The 15,630-nt window shown below is 43.0% G+C and overlaps 1 protein-coding gene across 3 annotated transcripts in view; it reads left to right on the top strand.

Moving 5' to 3' along the window:
* Positions 1–15,630, top strand: part of SLC16A12 (solute carrier family 16 member 12) — a 69,263-nt gene that overhangs the window by 41,769 nt on the left and 11,864 nt on the right. For all 3 annotated transcript variants that reach the window (XM_050959502.1, XM_050959503.1, XM_050959504.1), the window contains 3 exons: positions 7,543–7,763; positions 12,402–12,505; positions 14,916–15,059. In XM_050959502.1, coding sequence (XP_050815459.1) covers positions 7,654–7,763; positions 12,402–12,505; positions 14,916–15,059 — 358 coding nt within the window. In that variant the 5' untranslated portion in view covers positions 7,543–7,653. The remainder of the gene's footprint in view (positions 1–7,542; positions 7,764–12,401; positions 12,506–14,915; positions 15,060–15,630) is intronic.

Genomic DNA, 15,630 nt, shown 5'->3' with positions numbered 1-15,630 from the left:
TTCCATGGACATTCATTCCCAGGAAGTGAATTTCAAATCTATGTACATTACTATTCACAGAAAACAAATTTTACATTCACACATGCAAATTCATTCATTCTAGCAGAACTTGTACCCTCAGCCATTCAGGGCACAGCTGCAGTCGTCATATGTACCTTATCTGACCAATCACAGAAAAACACTACAGCTAAAATAGTGAAGTGAATATCAAATACACACACAACTATACAACTATAACAAATATACACAAACAACTTTTTCTCAGAATTTTTCTTCTGACAAAACACTATCTAATCCCTTTGTTATTCATCTGTGTCTCATGAAAATGACCTTTCCTTCTGTATTATTTGACATATGTAGAAACTCTGGGCCAGATTCTAACTGCCATTATACTGCTGTAAATCTGGACTAACTGCTTGGGCCTGATTCTCAATTACACACAGGCCCTTTTATGCTGTATTTGCAGTGGAAAGGGGCCTTAATTTAGTCCCACTTTAAGGCTCCCTTTATACTTCCAAGCGGGCTTAATAGAGTTAATAGAGTTCCTGCAGCTTTACCCTGGGCGAGAGCAGAATCCAGCCCTATGTCTGTTTCTCCATCATGGATCAAATATCTAATGAGAAGCCTAAAAGTTTGAGAATCATCCAAAATCTGCAATGGGTGAAGTAGCTATTTTCTGAAGTATTATTAACCAGAAACTCTGCACCGGAGATTGAAGAGATGGACTAGAAAAGAAAAAACAAGGGACTCTCTCTAATTTCCATAACTTAGACTAATATCCTCTAAAACACAAAAGCTGTTGCAATATCACTGTGTCACTGAATTGGACTGTTTAATAAATGAAATCTTTACTGTGGAAGGACAGATGGACGGAGAGATGCAGTGAATGCCTCATTGACTATGTGCCATTTTTTAAAGGCTGGTGGCTCATGTGATGTGCAGAGGCCAGTTGCTAGGTTGCAGTGGATTTGGTTGCCTTCCTACCATTAGGAGAGGGATCTCATGATGAGGTGAGACACTGAGACAGTGTCCTTTGAGCACACTTGCCCTCTTCTTTCTGTTGGCTGAGCAGATACAGCGAGGAAGATGCTGTTACTAACTGTTGTTTCCTATCCAGGGATCTTGAAACAACTGTAAAAGTAATTGAAAGGCTGTTTATTTTCCAGATTAGACGCTAACATATTAACTTGAGAACCAAGTCAGTAAGCAGTGACTCCTGGACAAACAGGGAAGCTGAGAGTTTTCTCATACATCAGCAGAATTTCTGCTACCTTTTCCTCCTGGAGCCTCATGTGAACTCATTATAAGGCAGATTCATTTTAATGCCTGAGTGGAAATTAGCCAAGAAAGGTTCCAAAGTGCAAACTCTCTAGTGATCTCTTCCCTTAACCCTTCCTCCTCTCATCCAAATCTGAGAGCAAGACTCATGATGTATGCATTATTTGTATTACCACAGCCCCCAGTGGGACCAGTTGGGATCAGGTTCATATGCTAGATTCTGTAAAAACACCAGGAAGACACTTCCTGCACCGAAAAGCTTAGTGTCTAGATTAAGCTAAAATGCAATAGATCAGAGCACAAACAGGGGTAGGAATGGTGGCGGGAAGGACAGGGGATCACACAACTGCATGCCTTGTTAGTGCTTTTCAAGACTTTGCTTGCAGAGTCTGCAACCCAAAGAAATTCAGTTGTATGGCACCATTAGAAAAATAAAACTGGATTTGTTTAACGACAGATAACATTTTCTAACTAGAGAATCAAATTGCCATAGTGCCAAAATAAATGTGCAGTGGACAGGAGCAGAAACACCTAGCACAGACATAATTTAAGTTACTTATTAGTTTACTGGATATACCATGGAAAGAATTTTCTGGGGAAAGCTAAGTCAATGAGAGGAATTTAGCATTTTCTTCTGAAAGTGATTCTATTTTGTTATAGGTAAGACTGGTAGCGCTGCCTGTTATAGAGCCTTTTCCAACACTTCCCATTATAAGACCCTCTTTCCAGTTGCTCATAACTTTACAAAACTTTAACTATTTGTGCTGAATTTTTCCATGCCAGTCGTCAATCTGAGACTGAATTTTCTTTGAAACTTTCAGCCAAAATGGTCCACCTGTTTGTGAGAAAGAAGCTAGGGAAATATACATTATTTAGCCCATGCTAAAAAATTCTTGAGGCTTTTTCAGAAATGCTCTAGTACCTCCATGCTTTGGAACAGAGACTTGAAATTTGACAGGGGATTGCCTGTGTGTCAAGGATGTGCCTATTGCCAACCTCAGGAAAATCCTCCCAAATCTGGTCAAGTTATAAGCCTTTGAAAATTGCAGTTTGCATATGCTCAATAAAAACGTCAATATTAACAGCTAAAATCTACAAAGATTCTATCCTCACTGAGCATGCTCCATCCTCCCATAGGCTAGTGCTGACCAGACTGCACATGTGGCCATCCCCACAGAGTGACTGAACATGCTACAGCCCAGGGTTATGGGAGCTCAGAGGGACTTTATCTGTAATGACTCCTTGGCTGGGGTGGGAATTGCAAACCAGTTGGCTGGGGGGATGACACTGAGATTGGATGAAGTACCAGGAGATGGGTGGCAGAAGGAAGACTGGAACTGGCAGACAAGGGGACTTGGACTAGGAATGCTTGGAGGGAAATGGGGTCAGTGGTAGAGGGGAGACAGATCTGACAAGGAGCAAGGTATGAGGGAAGAACCTGGACTAGGCAAAATTACTAGGTTAAGTAGCCAGTGAGGAGATGGAAGGAAGAGATTGAGGTTGGATAAACCCAGGGAGGGAGACTGGGACTGGAAGCCAATGTGGGGAAGACAGAGATGGATTAGATGAGGAGCTGGGAGGCAGGAACTGGGACTGCCTTGGCAAGGAGACTGGGATTGGGTGTGTGGAGGTCGAGAAACTGGGAGTCAGGGGGAAGATTGGAAGTGAACCTGGAAGGGAAGACAAAGACTGGCTGGACAAGGAGACTGGCACTGGGATGAGAAGATTGAGGAGTAGAGAATGGGACTGTGACAAGGAGCAAAGGGTGGTGAAAGAGACAGGACTGGGTCAGGGACCAGTTACAGGGGATGAGGCAGAAGGGGTCAAGATTGGAGGAAACGGACCAAAAAGTCTGTAGTCACTAAAACACACTCCCCTCCAGAGTCTGGAATGGAAGGAAAGATTCCTGAGTCTTACCCTGTGATTATGTAATTAAAGACTGTATCATAATGCATATGCACAATGGGGACAAATTAAGGACACACAGGCAACCTTAGCTCTGGCGTTTCCTTGCTTTTGAGAGCTTGACTTGGCAACCTTAATATTCTTTTCTTTTATATATTTTGTATGTGTGTGTAATTCTTTATGGGTTCCTATACTGCGCTCATCGCCATAATGTCTGAGCTCCTTCCGTTAATGGATAAAACAACCTGACTAACATTTGTCACGTATTTGTTCTCTCATCCTCCCATCAGGGGAGAAGTGTATGTAGTGGAGCATCTTTTTTTAGAACTTCTGAAAATAAAGTGTATAGACATGTTGCTATATGTTTTAGTTAGAGAAGGTAGGTCAAAGAAACACACTTTGCACTGGACTGTTGCAAGGTTTGTGATGGTCCATAGTGCCTGGGGGAGTTCATCCCACAGTCTTGGACCAGTCCTGGAGAAAGACCTGTCTCCTGAACAGAAGAGCTTTACTCTTATTGTAGAGTTCAGAGAAGCAAAGCTGTCGGCCATAGTCTTCATCCCAGAGCTTCAGCTGACCTTTTAGATATCCTGGGCCCACACCATTCAGTGCTTTGAAGATAAGGGCTGAGACCTTGAACTAGATTCGAAATGACAAGGCCTGTGGTCTCTACTCCTGCAAGAGTGACCTTGTACTTGTATTAGCTTGTATATTTTAAACTCCCATAGGAACTTTTGTGGCTGATCTACCTATTCCTGTGGCTGCTCATAAAAACTCTTGCAATGACGGCTGAGACTTCTTGTGAGATTTCTGTGAGCAAAGATAACCATTACTATATAACTAAACTGCAGATACTTCAGATGTTCAGTTTGACACGGGTTATTTTTTATGTTGGGGATAAGGGGCCTGACAAATTAATGAGATTGAAAGCCACTGTGAATTGGGAAGGGTAGCGGACCAGTTACAGGGGATATAATTTTCACCAGAATTGGAGCCACTTACAGCCCTATTTTATTTTAATATATGTGTTGTTATTTTTTGTGCTATGGTAGCACCCAAAGATGCCACTCAAGAGGCCTATTGTGCAAGGTGCTATACAAACATGGAGGTTGACGCGGCCCATTTCCAATATGATTTAAGTGAAAAACCAGTGGTTGTGACAAACAATCAGAGGGAGGAGGGTGTAATAGTATACAAACATGCATTTCCATAGACTGACAACGTGCATAGCTTGATGGCTCTGAATCATTTAGAAATATCAGCTATCCTCATCAGACGTGAGAGAGAGAGAGAGAGAAAACACACATGATACAGTACCAGAGGGGTAGCCGTGTTAGTCTGGATCTGTAAAAGCAGCAAAGAGTCCTGTGGCACTTTATAGACTAACAGACGTTTTGGAGCATGAGCTTTCATGGGTGAATACCCACTTTTTCAGATGCATACATGATACAGTACCTCAGCCTCAAGTAAAGGGAGTGACAGAAAACCAGTGGATCACAACATAGAAATAACTGGTTTTTCTGGTATCCTTTACGTCAAGAATTGGGGCAGACATTTTGTCAGTGACCTGGTTTAACTTGTGTCATTGCATGGCAGTGACATGTAGATTTAGCCTGCTCTGTGGATTGTTTTATTCCTTGATACAGTTTTTGGAGTATGCCTTCTAAAACACATTTGCGTTAAAATAACAGCCTGAAACAGAAGACAAGCACACGTTTCCTTATTGCAATTCCAAATATTTCTCTTCATTATATAACTCAGGTCACCAGTTCTGCCCTGTGGATTGAAGCTTCTGCCTTTGGAAAGAATTTTCTCTTTCAAAATGCACAAACTGAGATGCTACGACATATAAGGGTGGATTGTGCAAGTTTCAGTGGGATGGCTCAGGTTCTTAATGTTAAGCATGTGCTGTAGTGCTTTTCGGGTTTGTGGCCATAGTGCTCAGGGCCTTTCAGGGTCAAGCCCCTGTGCAGTGTCTGGCTGAGGAATTGTGTGATTTGAGTAGGCATCTCGTCAGAGATTTAATCGCTACTCTGAGTTGCTTATCACTGTGTACTTTTAAAGAGCCCCAAAGCCCTTCTCCAAATGTTATCAGATAACATTTCATGGGACTGCCTGTGATTCTTGTCAGCATGAATGCTGTATGTTCAGTATTTACAATATTACACTATAGCTGTGCTATTTTAGGTTTCTCTCCAAGCAAAATTGAAACACATACCAGACCGCTTTGCTTGTTTGTTTGAAGTCTTTACTTCATTCAGGAAAAAAACAAAACAAAACAAAACAAAAAACCAACAACCCTGCAACAAAGCAACTAGCCCTTAACAGTAATCACCCAAACCATGCAGTCATCCTGCCCAAACCTGGGAATGGGGAACAGCCCAGACAGCCAAGCTGCATGTGCAGGAAACTGAGCATAAGTGGAGCTTAGCCTCAGAACGCTCAGCCCTGCTTTGTATTGTAGTGGTTGATGAAAGCCGAATCACAGCCATGGCAACTGGTCACTATGGGTCCAATCCTGAGTAACTTTAGTTGTTAAGAAGGCCACTCACATGATTTTAGTTGGTTACAGGATTGAGCCCTTTGGGTAGAATTCAGTCTAGTGCAGAGGTCCAGCCCCACTCAAATTGCATTTACATCCTGTTTTGAGGTTTTAATTGGGATGTAAGTGGTGCACAGACATTGTGTTGACTGTTTTCATGGGAAAGGGTAAAAATTCCTCCCTTTAGGCTTCTCCTCTCTCCTTACTCAGAAAAATCATAACTGAAGTCAACAGATTTTGCAGGGAGGGGGAAGGGGGAAGTTCACTCACCTGTAGTTCAAAAAAGATCAGACTTCAGACTTCCAGGGATATTCACCTTAATGTGCAGTCCCAAAGGTGAATTTTTCAGTAAAGTATGTGTGAGTGAAAACAGCTGATTACAAGGAAAACTATTTTACAACTTTAATTAAAATCAGGCCAGAGCATCAGTTAGAGTTAGTCAGTGTAGCTGTGTTGAAGTTAAAGGAGCTACAGGGATATATACCAGTTGAGGATTTTGCCTGTACATGTGGATCACTGCATTTTGCAGTATTATGTTCTAGAGTGTAATTGCGGGAACAAATATTAAAGATAGAAAATCTCTCAGATATAGGACCAAATTCTTGATTATACAATGTAAACTGAAATCAGTGAAGTTCCTCCTGATTTACAGCTGAGTAAATGAGAACAGAATGTGACTCTGTCATAACATATTCCCAGATTTGGACCTTAGCATCCAAAATATGGGGGTTAGCATGAAAACCTCCAAGCTTAGTTACCAGCTTGGACCTGGTAAAGCTGCCACCACCCAAAAAATTAGAGTGTTTTGGGGCACTCTGGTCCCCCCAAAAACCTTCCCTGGGGACCCCAAGACCCAAATTCCTTGAGTCTCACAACAAAGGGGAATAAACCATTTCCCTTCCCCCTCCTCCCCTCCAGGTGTTCCCTCCCTGGTTTCCTGGAGAGATATACAGAAGCAAGCTCCGTGAATCTAAACAGAGAGACTCCACCCTCCCCGTTTCCAGTCCTGGAAAACAGAAGTACCGAGAGAGAGCCAAGCTCCCCCCCACCCAGCCCCTCCTTCACCCAGAGGGAATGCAAAGTCAGGCTAGTAAATCTAACACACACAGATTTCCCCCTGACTTCTTCCTCCCACCAATTCCCTGGTGAGCACAGACTCAATTCCCTGGAGTTCCCCACGAAAGAAAAACTCCAACAGGTCTTAAAAAGAAAGCTTTATGTAAAAAGAAAGAAAAATACATAAAAATGGTCTCTCTGTATTAAGGTGACAAATGCAGGGTCAATTGCTTAAAAGAAATATGAATAAACAGCCTTATTCAAAAAGAATACAATTCCAAACACTCCAGCAACTACACACATGTAAATACAAAAGAAAAAAAACAATAACCCCTATTGTTTTATGATCTTTGTACTCACAACTTGGAAACAGAAGATTAGAAAGCAGGAGACAGAAAAATCCTTCCCACAGCCGAGAGGGACAGACACAAGACAAAGAACAAAGAACTCACACCCAAAACTTCCCTCCACCCAGATTTGAAAAAGTCTTGTTTCCTGATTGGTCCTCTGGTCAGGTGTTTCAGGTTACTCCTTTCCAGGTGAAAAAGACATTAACCCTTAGCTATCTGTTTATGACAGACCCAAAGTCATTTGCTTCTCACAATGCACAGAACACATGTTACACAGTCATTGTAGTTAGAAATAAATCATCACATACAATAAAACAACAGCTATATTTTACCCGTTGATAATGTGGTTTCACAGGGATTGGGTGAGGAGTGATTTAGTTTGATTCTCTCCTTGCTGTTTTTCTGTTTCAGATGGAAAATAATCCTTGCACCAGGTAACATTCCATGCATGCTCTGCACGTCATCTGGAGTCGGTCCTTACAGTGACTCTGGAAAGAAGAAAAAAGGATCACTATCACAGCTATGGCAGCACCAAAGAAAGTTCTGCTTGCCTCCCCTCCCGATGGAGGCTGGGGATGGATGATTGTTGTTGGCTGTTTCCTCGTTACTATCTGCACTAGGGCTGTAACAAGGTAAAATAGCTTCTTGTCAGGCTGACTTTGTAATCTTTTCTATTCTTTTCTATTATTTTCTAAAGAGAAAAATAAGAAAGATACTTTGATAATCTTTACTATTATTTTCTAAAGAGAAAAATAAGAAACATAAATCTGTATGGGGACTGGGACAGCTAAGAGATTAAGATTCTTCCAATATTAGTCCTGCTTAGTTCCTGATGACAGCTGTTATGCCCTGTCCTATCACCGCCCTTACTATTCTGCACTGTCAGAGTTACTGCATGCTGTAGTTGTTCAGTGTGGACTAGAGAAGGCAGTCAGGGTCTTTCCAGGCCCTGTCCCCCTCTTTGACCTTCCTGTGATTTGTTTTGGCCAGTTCCTGTGGATTTGTTTGACTCTTGGGTATATCCGATCGACCTGTAGTGTAATCTCTTTGCTCTCTACAAGCATTTCAGGTGCTATCCTGCATGAGAGCTATGACCCTTCACTATATATACCTCAAGTATCCTAACTATGCAGGGAATATTTGTTGCTGTATTCCTCAAAAATAGGAGAGAAAATAGGCTAATGTACTCTGAAAAGCTCATCTATACATTTGGGGTCAAGAAGGTTCCTTCTGCTAGTGTTGCTGTGTTTTATTTTTACTATACATGGGAGGATGGTCTATGTTGATATGAACATGTAAACTGTATGAGGGATATCAGAGACAGGCAGCATAGTATGTGTGGGGCATTGAAGACAAGGGTCTCATTTGAACTGGCAACACGATACAATTACAACTCTTCTTACCTACATAATGTATTTCTTTTTAAATAAAGCTGCCACACTTGATGAAGGAATTGTGTGGTAAGTCTCATAAACAACTGTCTATAACCATGCAAATGTTGATCTAGTGCTACCATATTACTACAACTACATGAACTACATACTAACACTACAAGTTTTTCTAAAGGCGTGTCCCCATATTGTTTTCTTTTTCATGTGAAATAAATTGATTTGCATTATAGAACTGATCTAAGTGATGCTATATTTCCTAGAACAGATGCGTCTGAAATCTGACTTTGAACTGAGAGACAGTTGATTGATTGGGGACAGAGCAGGAAGACCACCCAACAATCCCTTGCTTATTTAGCAAACTTGAAATATTCCTATTTCTCAATCAGATATTGGATGTGTTGATATTTTATTTTAACGTATCAAAAAACACCATTAAATAGTGGTATGATGCCACATGAGCAGTGAAGGAGGCCATGGAATTCCATGGTGAATCTGAGATTAGACATAGATACAGCAAGAAGACCTGATGAAAGGGTCTACTTTACCAGACTATATTTGAGAATTACACTGTGCCTCTCATCCTTACTGGTGCTTTCATTCCAACAAAACTCTTATTGTTTTGCTTTAGTAACATGCTCCTAGTAGTACATGAACGCATTTTATCCTAAAGGTCAATTTTGTTCATTCATGTGATATGGAAAGATGGCAGACACACTCTGCACTTTGATGTTGTGGATTCAGGAAAGAAGAAGAATGTCTGTATATATTCTCAAGTATCAGGGGGTGGCTGTGTTACTCTGTACCCGCAAAAATAACAAGGAGTCCAGTGGAACCTTAAAGACAAAGATTTATTTGGGCATAAGCTTTCATGGGTAAAAACCTCACTTCTTCAGATGCACCTGAAGAAGTGAGTTTTTTACTCATGAAAACTTTTGCCCAAATAAATCTGTTAGTCTTTAAGGTGCCACCAGACTCCTTGTTATTTTTGTATCTATTCTATTGCAACTCGGGCTAATGGAATCTATGGGGCATTGGCTCTGTCCACACTGAACTCGTTGCAGGGTCAGAGCCTATGCCCAATCCTGTAGACCGTCATGCACACAACTTAACTTTATGCACATGAGTCTTATTGATGCCATACTTCATAAGCTTGCCAGAGAAGGGGTTGTGTTATTTGATCTGCAGTAGGAGGTACCTAAATAAATAATACTAATAAGTCTAACATTAATTGGCATCAGTATAGACAGGGTATGTGTGGTGATGGTTTGTGTGTGTGGGGGATTTGCTTACTATTTGTACTTCAACATTCTATCTTATTGGCCAGATTTTAAACAGATTGCCTCCTGTCTTTGTGTTCACAATACATCCATGAGTATTTGCAGCCACAAAAAGCGAGAGCTGGTCTCAGAACCAGTCTCTGTATATGAAGAGCCATTCAGAGTCTGTGCTGTTAAAGCAGCCAGCATTTTGGATTCTTTGTTCAGTTACCATGTATGCTGCTGTCTGCAGGCATATGGGCACAGGATTCCTTCATTACTGTGAGTTTGTTCCAACCTATATATAACTGAATAGCATTTTGTGTGTAGGTCTGTATAGCTATATGTCTCTGTAAACATGAATTTGAATCCATATTCTGCTATCAGAAGTCACTTAGGGCATAGGGAAGGCTCTGCCATCCCTGTCTATCATGTTGTTTGCCGGAGTTGCTATCTTGTTGTGATTCTATAACTTCACTTTTTTGCAAGGATAGGTTGCTCAACCCCATCTTCCCACCGCCCCCAACCCCCTGCAGCCTGGAGGATCAGTAGACTACTTTTCATCTGGTCTCTCCCTACCCATTGGCCTGTCCTGCTTGGGTGGCCTTGCCAGGAGTTAAATCTCCCTCTGGCAGAGCTCTCAGGGTCATATGCAAACATTCCCACCACATTCAGATGCAGTCCCCAGGGAAGGAGAAGAGTATCCTCGATGTGGTGGGAAGCGATGGGAAGGCCTCTGCATTCCAGTGACCCTGAGAGCTATGCTGGCAGCATTTGTAACTTCTGGTGGGGGCACCCAAACTGGACAGGTCAAAGAATAGGGGCCAGACAAAAAAGGAGTCCCTAGGTCCTCCAGGTTGCGGGGGAGAATGACAGGCCAACATCCTATCCTTGAGAAATGTCTTGGTGCCAACTGACTGAGAGCACAAGGGGTGCAAAGAGTTTTACAGGGATTGCCAGGTCAAATATATGCCTAATAATTCAGTAAAGGTTGGTATATGAAGTCTTTACTGAGAACCAGTAACCCACTGGTCCATCATAATCACTGCAAAATGTATGCACAGGTAATATTTAAGGAGTTATGTCTATACTGAAAATGAGATCCTTAAGGCAGATAACCAGGAGGTGACATGTCTTGGATGGTTTCCTTTCAGGAAGGGGGTAACAGACACTTATCTCCCTTCCTGGTCGTTGTGTATTGTGTGTGTCTCAACGGAGGCCAATTTGCATATTGAGCCAGATGCTGATTAAGAAATGGCAAAGTCTACAGTAAAGTTGTATACAGGAAGAAACAACCAGCAGGTGGTATCCTGTTTATAAATATGGACAATGAATTGTTCTGATCTATCTGGGAAGGCAAACAGACATGCTGGATCTTTCACTGAGGAGGCAAGTTGCCAGCATGACTTGTCTGATGAATGGACGATCACAGCCAAGCCTGGTTGTAATACACTGGAAGGATTTTGGATAAGTATTGCTCTAAGATTTGAAAATAAGTCTTAAGTTCTAGAATGCATGCTATGGTTTTAATTTATATGTAACCATTTGTTTTCAGTACTGCTCCTTGTTATCACTTGAACCTCTATAGTTTATTAATTAAACATTTACTGTTTTCGCTATAAACATACCTAAGTGCTGTGTGTTAAATAGAGCACTGATCTGAGATGTAATTGGTAAGCTGAGGTGTCTTGCTTCTTTGGAAGCAGCAATTCTGTGAATACTGCAAGTATCTGGTGGATCAGGTGCTGAACATTCCAGGGAGATGCTTGGAGGGCTTGGGGGTTGGAATGTGTCTATCACTAATTTGTAGAGAGAGCAGGGCCTGCATAGGGGAGTTTTTGTGTTGCCCGTAGCTGGTGCAGCCAGGGAGCAGACACAGACAAGGCTTCCTCATGCTAAGGGCTGGTGGTAGTGAAGTTCCTCATGGCCCTGGGTATCCCTGGGAAGTATCACAGTATCACATGAATGATAGGCCAACAACCTAGCCTAGTGAAAAAATGAAGTTATAGAAACACAACAAGACAGCCACTCTGGAAAATAACATGATACACAGGGATGGCAGGGCCTTCTTTGTGCCTTAAGTGACTTCTGATGGCCCAGAAGTCATCTGACTAATATATATTAGTCCTTAAAGAGAGAAACAACAATGTAGGAGTTGGATAATAGTTTGTGGGAGGCTAAAATAAAAGAGGGCAATATAATTGTCTGCTCTTCTGAAGATTGGCTCTCCTTGTGGAAAGAAATGTCTTCCTTGTCCTTGCTGGATTAAACTCATCTGTCTAATCCCGCTACTAAGGTCATACTTGGTAACCATTCTGTAACTCATTTGTCATTGTCTCATTTGTTCTTCTCTGATTCAATTAGACAGATATAAGACAGCCACATGAATTACTGTAGGAACTATCCATCCTATGTGCCACATTTTCATTTGTTGTTATTTCCTGTGCATCCAGATAATCTCTCGTTTCAGGCTCCATTTTGCAAATGTTTAATGACCCAATATCTTTCCCTTGGAAGTCAATAGGAATCTTTGCATTGACTTTCATAGGATTTGGAACAGACCCAAACCAGATACCCGTTATCCTGGAATTTAACAGATCAGTATTCATGTTTTCTTTCCTAGATGCATCTCAATTTTCTTTGTGGAGTTCCAGACATACTTTGCTCAGGATTATGCGCGAACAGCTTGGATCCATTCCATTGCAGACTGTGCCACAATGCTGTGTGGTGGGTATTGCACTCTCTGAATAATAAATTGGTTTGTTCTTTAGATATGTGGGACACCTGATATTAGTATATTCACAAGTCATCAGAGCCAGTGTGGAAAATTTCTGGTTTCAGGCTGGCTAATGACTTTTGTCCAACACATCCTAGCTTTGTAACCAAATGGGTGTAGTATGTCCAAGCTGTATCCCACAGCACAGTTTGGCAAGGAGGGGGCTTTTTTGTACCATGTTGTCTGATACTGAAAAGAAACAAAGCATTTTATTGTCAAGTGATTGTGTGTGTTAAGAACTGTTTTTGTGAAAAAAAAACCTTATGGGAAAGGTCACAGTTTAAGAGGCATTCTACTAGCACTTGTTTTACTTAGTTTATTGCAGTTACATTTCAGACTTGTTTGTGTTTCTTAGTTCCTTTGGTTCAAGTCATAACCATCACATCCCTTCACTGAACATTTTTTTGAGAGCAAATGCCCTGTGTGTTTTCTTTATGAAGTATCCCCTAGGACAATGGTTTTCAAACTGTGATTGTAGAATGGAAGGCACTGGGTCACGGCAGCTCTGATCAGCACCACCGACCAGGCCATTAAAAGTCCCATTGGTGGTGCTATCTGGCTAAGGCAGGCTAGTTCCTATCTGTTCTGACATCGTGCTAGGCCTCAGAAGCAGCCAGCAGCAGGTCTGGCTCTTAGGCGAGGGGGCCACAGGACTCCATGTGCTGCCTCCACCTCGAGCACCAGCTCCACACTCCCATTGGCTGGTTCCCAATGGGGGCTGTGGGGGAAGGGGACGGTGCCTGCAGGCAAGAGCCGTGCTGAGCCATTTGCATGGCTCCGACTAGGAGCCAGACCTGCGGCTGGCCGCTTCCGCGGCGCAGCGTGGTTCACAGTGCCACGACAGGCGGGAAGTCTGCCTCTACACCCTGGCTGCACCACTGACTGGGAGCTGCCGGAGGTAAGCCTACATCCCAACCCCATGCTCCAATCCCCTACCCCAGCCCCTTCCTCAAACCTGGAGCCCCCTCCTACACCTCAAACCACTCATCCCTGCCTGCAGCCCCAGCCCAGAGCCCTGATCCCCTCCCACACCCCAACCCCTCGCCCCAGCCCTGAGCCCTCCCAAACCTGGAACTTCCTCCTGCACCCCAAAACCCTCATCCCTGGCCCCACCCCAGAGCTGCACCCCCAGGCCAGAGCCCCTCCTGCACCTCAACCCCCTGCCCCAGCCCTGAGCCCACCCAAATCCAGAGCCCTCTCCTGCACCCCAAACCCCTTATCCCCAGCCCCACTCCAGAGCCTGCACCCCCAGCCCAGAGCCCTGACCCACTCCCGCACCCCAACCCCCTACTCCAGCCCAGAGCCCCCTCCCACAGCCTGAACCCCTCATTCCCAGCCCCATCCCGCAGCCCTCACCCCTGCACACCAACACTCTGCCCTAGCTCTGAGCCCCTCCAGCACTCCAAACCCCTCATCTCCAGCTCCAGTGGGTCGCGGGCATCAACAATTTCCTTCAACTGGGTCGCCAGAAAACAAGTTTGAAAACCACTGCCCTAGGACACTCTTTCTGTTCTGGAGTTACACTTAATTTCTCAAGGATATCATTTAAAGATCTGCAAAGTACTGTGCAAACTTAGGTTCTGATCCTGCACACATCATATTGCAGGTAGAGTGGTCTGCCCATATTAATTGCATTCCAGGACTGGGGTCTAAAATGTAGCCAGACACCTCTGCACCAGCTACACCACATCTCATAGGTGAAGATGTGGGGACAAAGTTTTCCACCTGAAATGCTAAGGGAATTTTAAATAGGCAGAGAAAAGAGCACAAAGGTTTCTAGGATTTGTAGTTCCCATGGGTGAAACTGGACTTTGACACTCCACACTGCTCTTTGTGTGTGCAGGGATTTTAACTTTTAATATTGCTGGGTCAGCCTATTCCTAACGAAGAGAGAGATCATTTCTACAACTTACAGGGTCTAAGCTCTTCAGTGATGAGGCAGAGGGCCATCTTTTCATAGAGTAGCAGTACAAATTCCAGAGGTAGCAGATTTATGGCTGCTGTAATGATATGGTAATGAACAAAAACCTTGTCATTGGCTTTGCCTTCTTTGACCTCATTAACTGAAAAACAGCTTTGTCTTATGGTGGTATTTCCTGCTTTAAAATAGCCATTGACCTGATTTTATGGAAAATAGAAAACAGCCATTCTGAAAGGATTTTTGGGAAGGTCACAAACGCCATGATATGATATATGTGAATCTGAAACGTCACTCCAATTGGTTGCAGCAACAGATCAGTGTTTTTCTCTTGTTTGTGTGGCTTTGGTGCTGATTTTTGTTCCCAAGCCTTGACTCTGGTTGTGAAGTGCAGGTGAGTATACACTGCATTCATTCACTAACTGCATTCATTATTTTCGAAGCCCCACTTGGAAGTTTTATCAGTAACTATCTATCGTGTCAAGTGGGCATCATGCTTGGAGGACTGCTCGCATCTGCCGGACTGATCCTGAGTTCATTTGCCACAAGCCTGGAACACCTCTACTTTTCATTAGGCGTGCTTACAGGTAGAAGGGATTCATAATGTTTGCCCCAGCCATTACCTTTACATTAGAGGGCCCACCACTGTCCCACTGACACTGCCTCAGCTGCAGTCAGCAGAGGCTTTCAAGCTGGAACCCCCTTGTTATGAAAGAACGACCAGCTTGCAGAGAATTATGTGGGAGGGCTCCAAGCCTCTGGTATTTGCTCCTGATCTGAAATAACCCCAGTTTTGGTGACCAGCCTAGCACACAGCAAAAGTCATCTGTTCAACAGTTGTGTTGCTGAGGGTAAACTTCTCAGATGATAAGAGGGTGGGAAATAGGATAGTTTGCTTGTTTGTTTGTTGGTAGGTTATTGGCTGGCAGGGTTCTTTTTGGTGTAATGCTTTCAGAGTTTTGTTGTAATATAAATTATAGGTTAGGACACACAAAGCTTTGCATTGGTGATTTTTAAAATTATTTAAATCAAGGTAAATGATTAATAACTTAACGAGGGAGTCATTGCATCAGTTTCTTAAGTCACCATTGCATGGCTTATTTCTGCATGCTCTACATTCAGTTAAGAAGCACAAATCTTCTGTTGAATGCATTATCC

The sequence above is a fragment of the Gopherus flavomarginatus genome, chromosome 6 (assembly GCF_025201925.1).
Source record: "Gopherus flavomarginatus isolate rGopFla2 chromosome 6, rGopFla2.mat.asm, whole genome shotgun sequence".
In the NCBI taxonomy this organism is placed as follows: Eukaryota; Metazoa; Chordata; order Testudines; family Testudinidae; genus Gopherus; species Gopherus flavomarginatus.
This window is presented reverse-complemented; position numbering and strand designations above follow the sequence as displayed.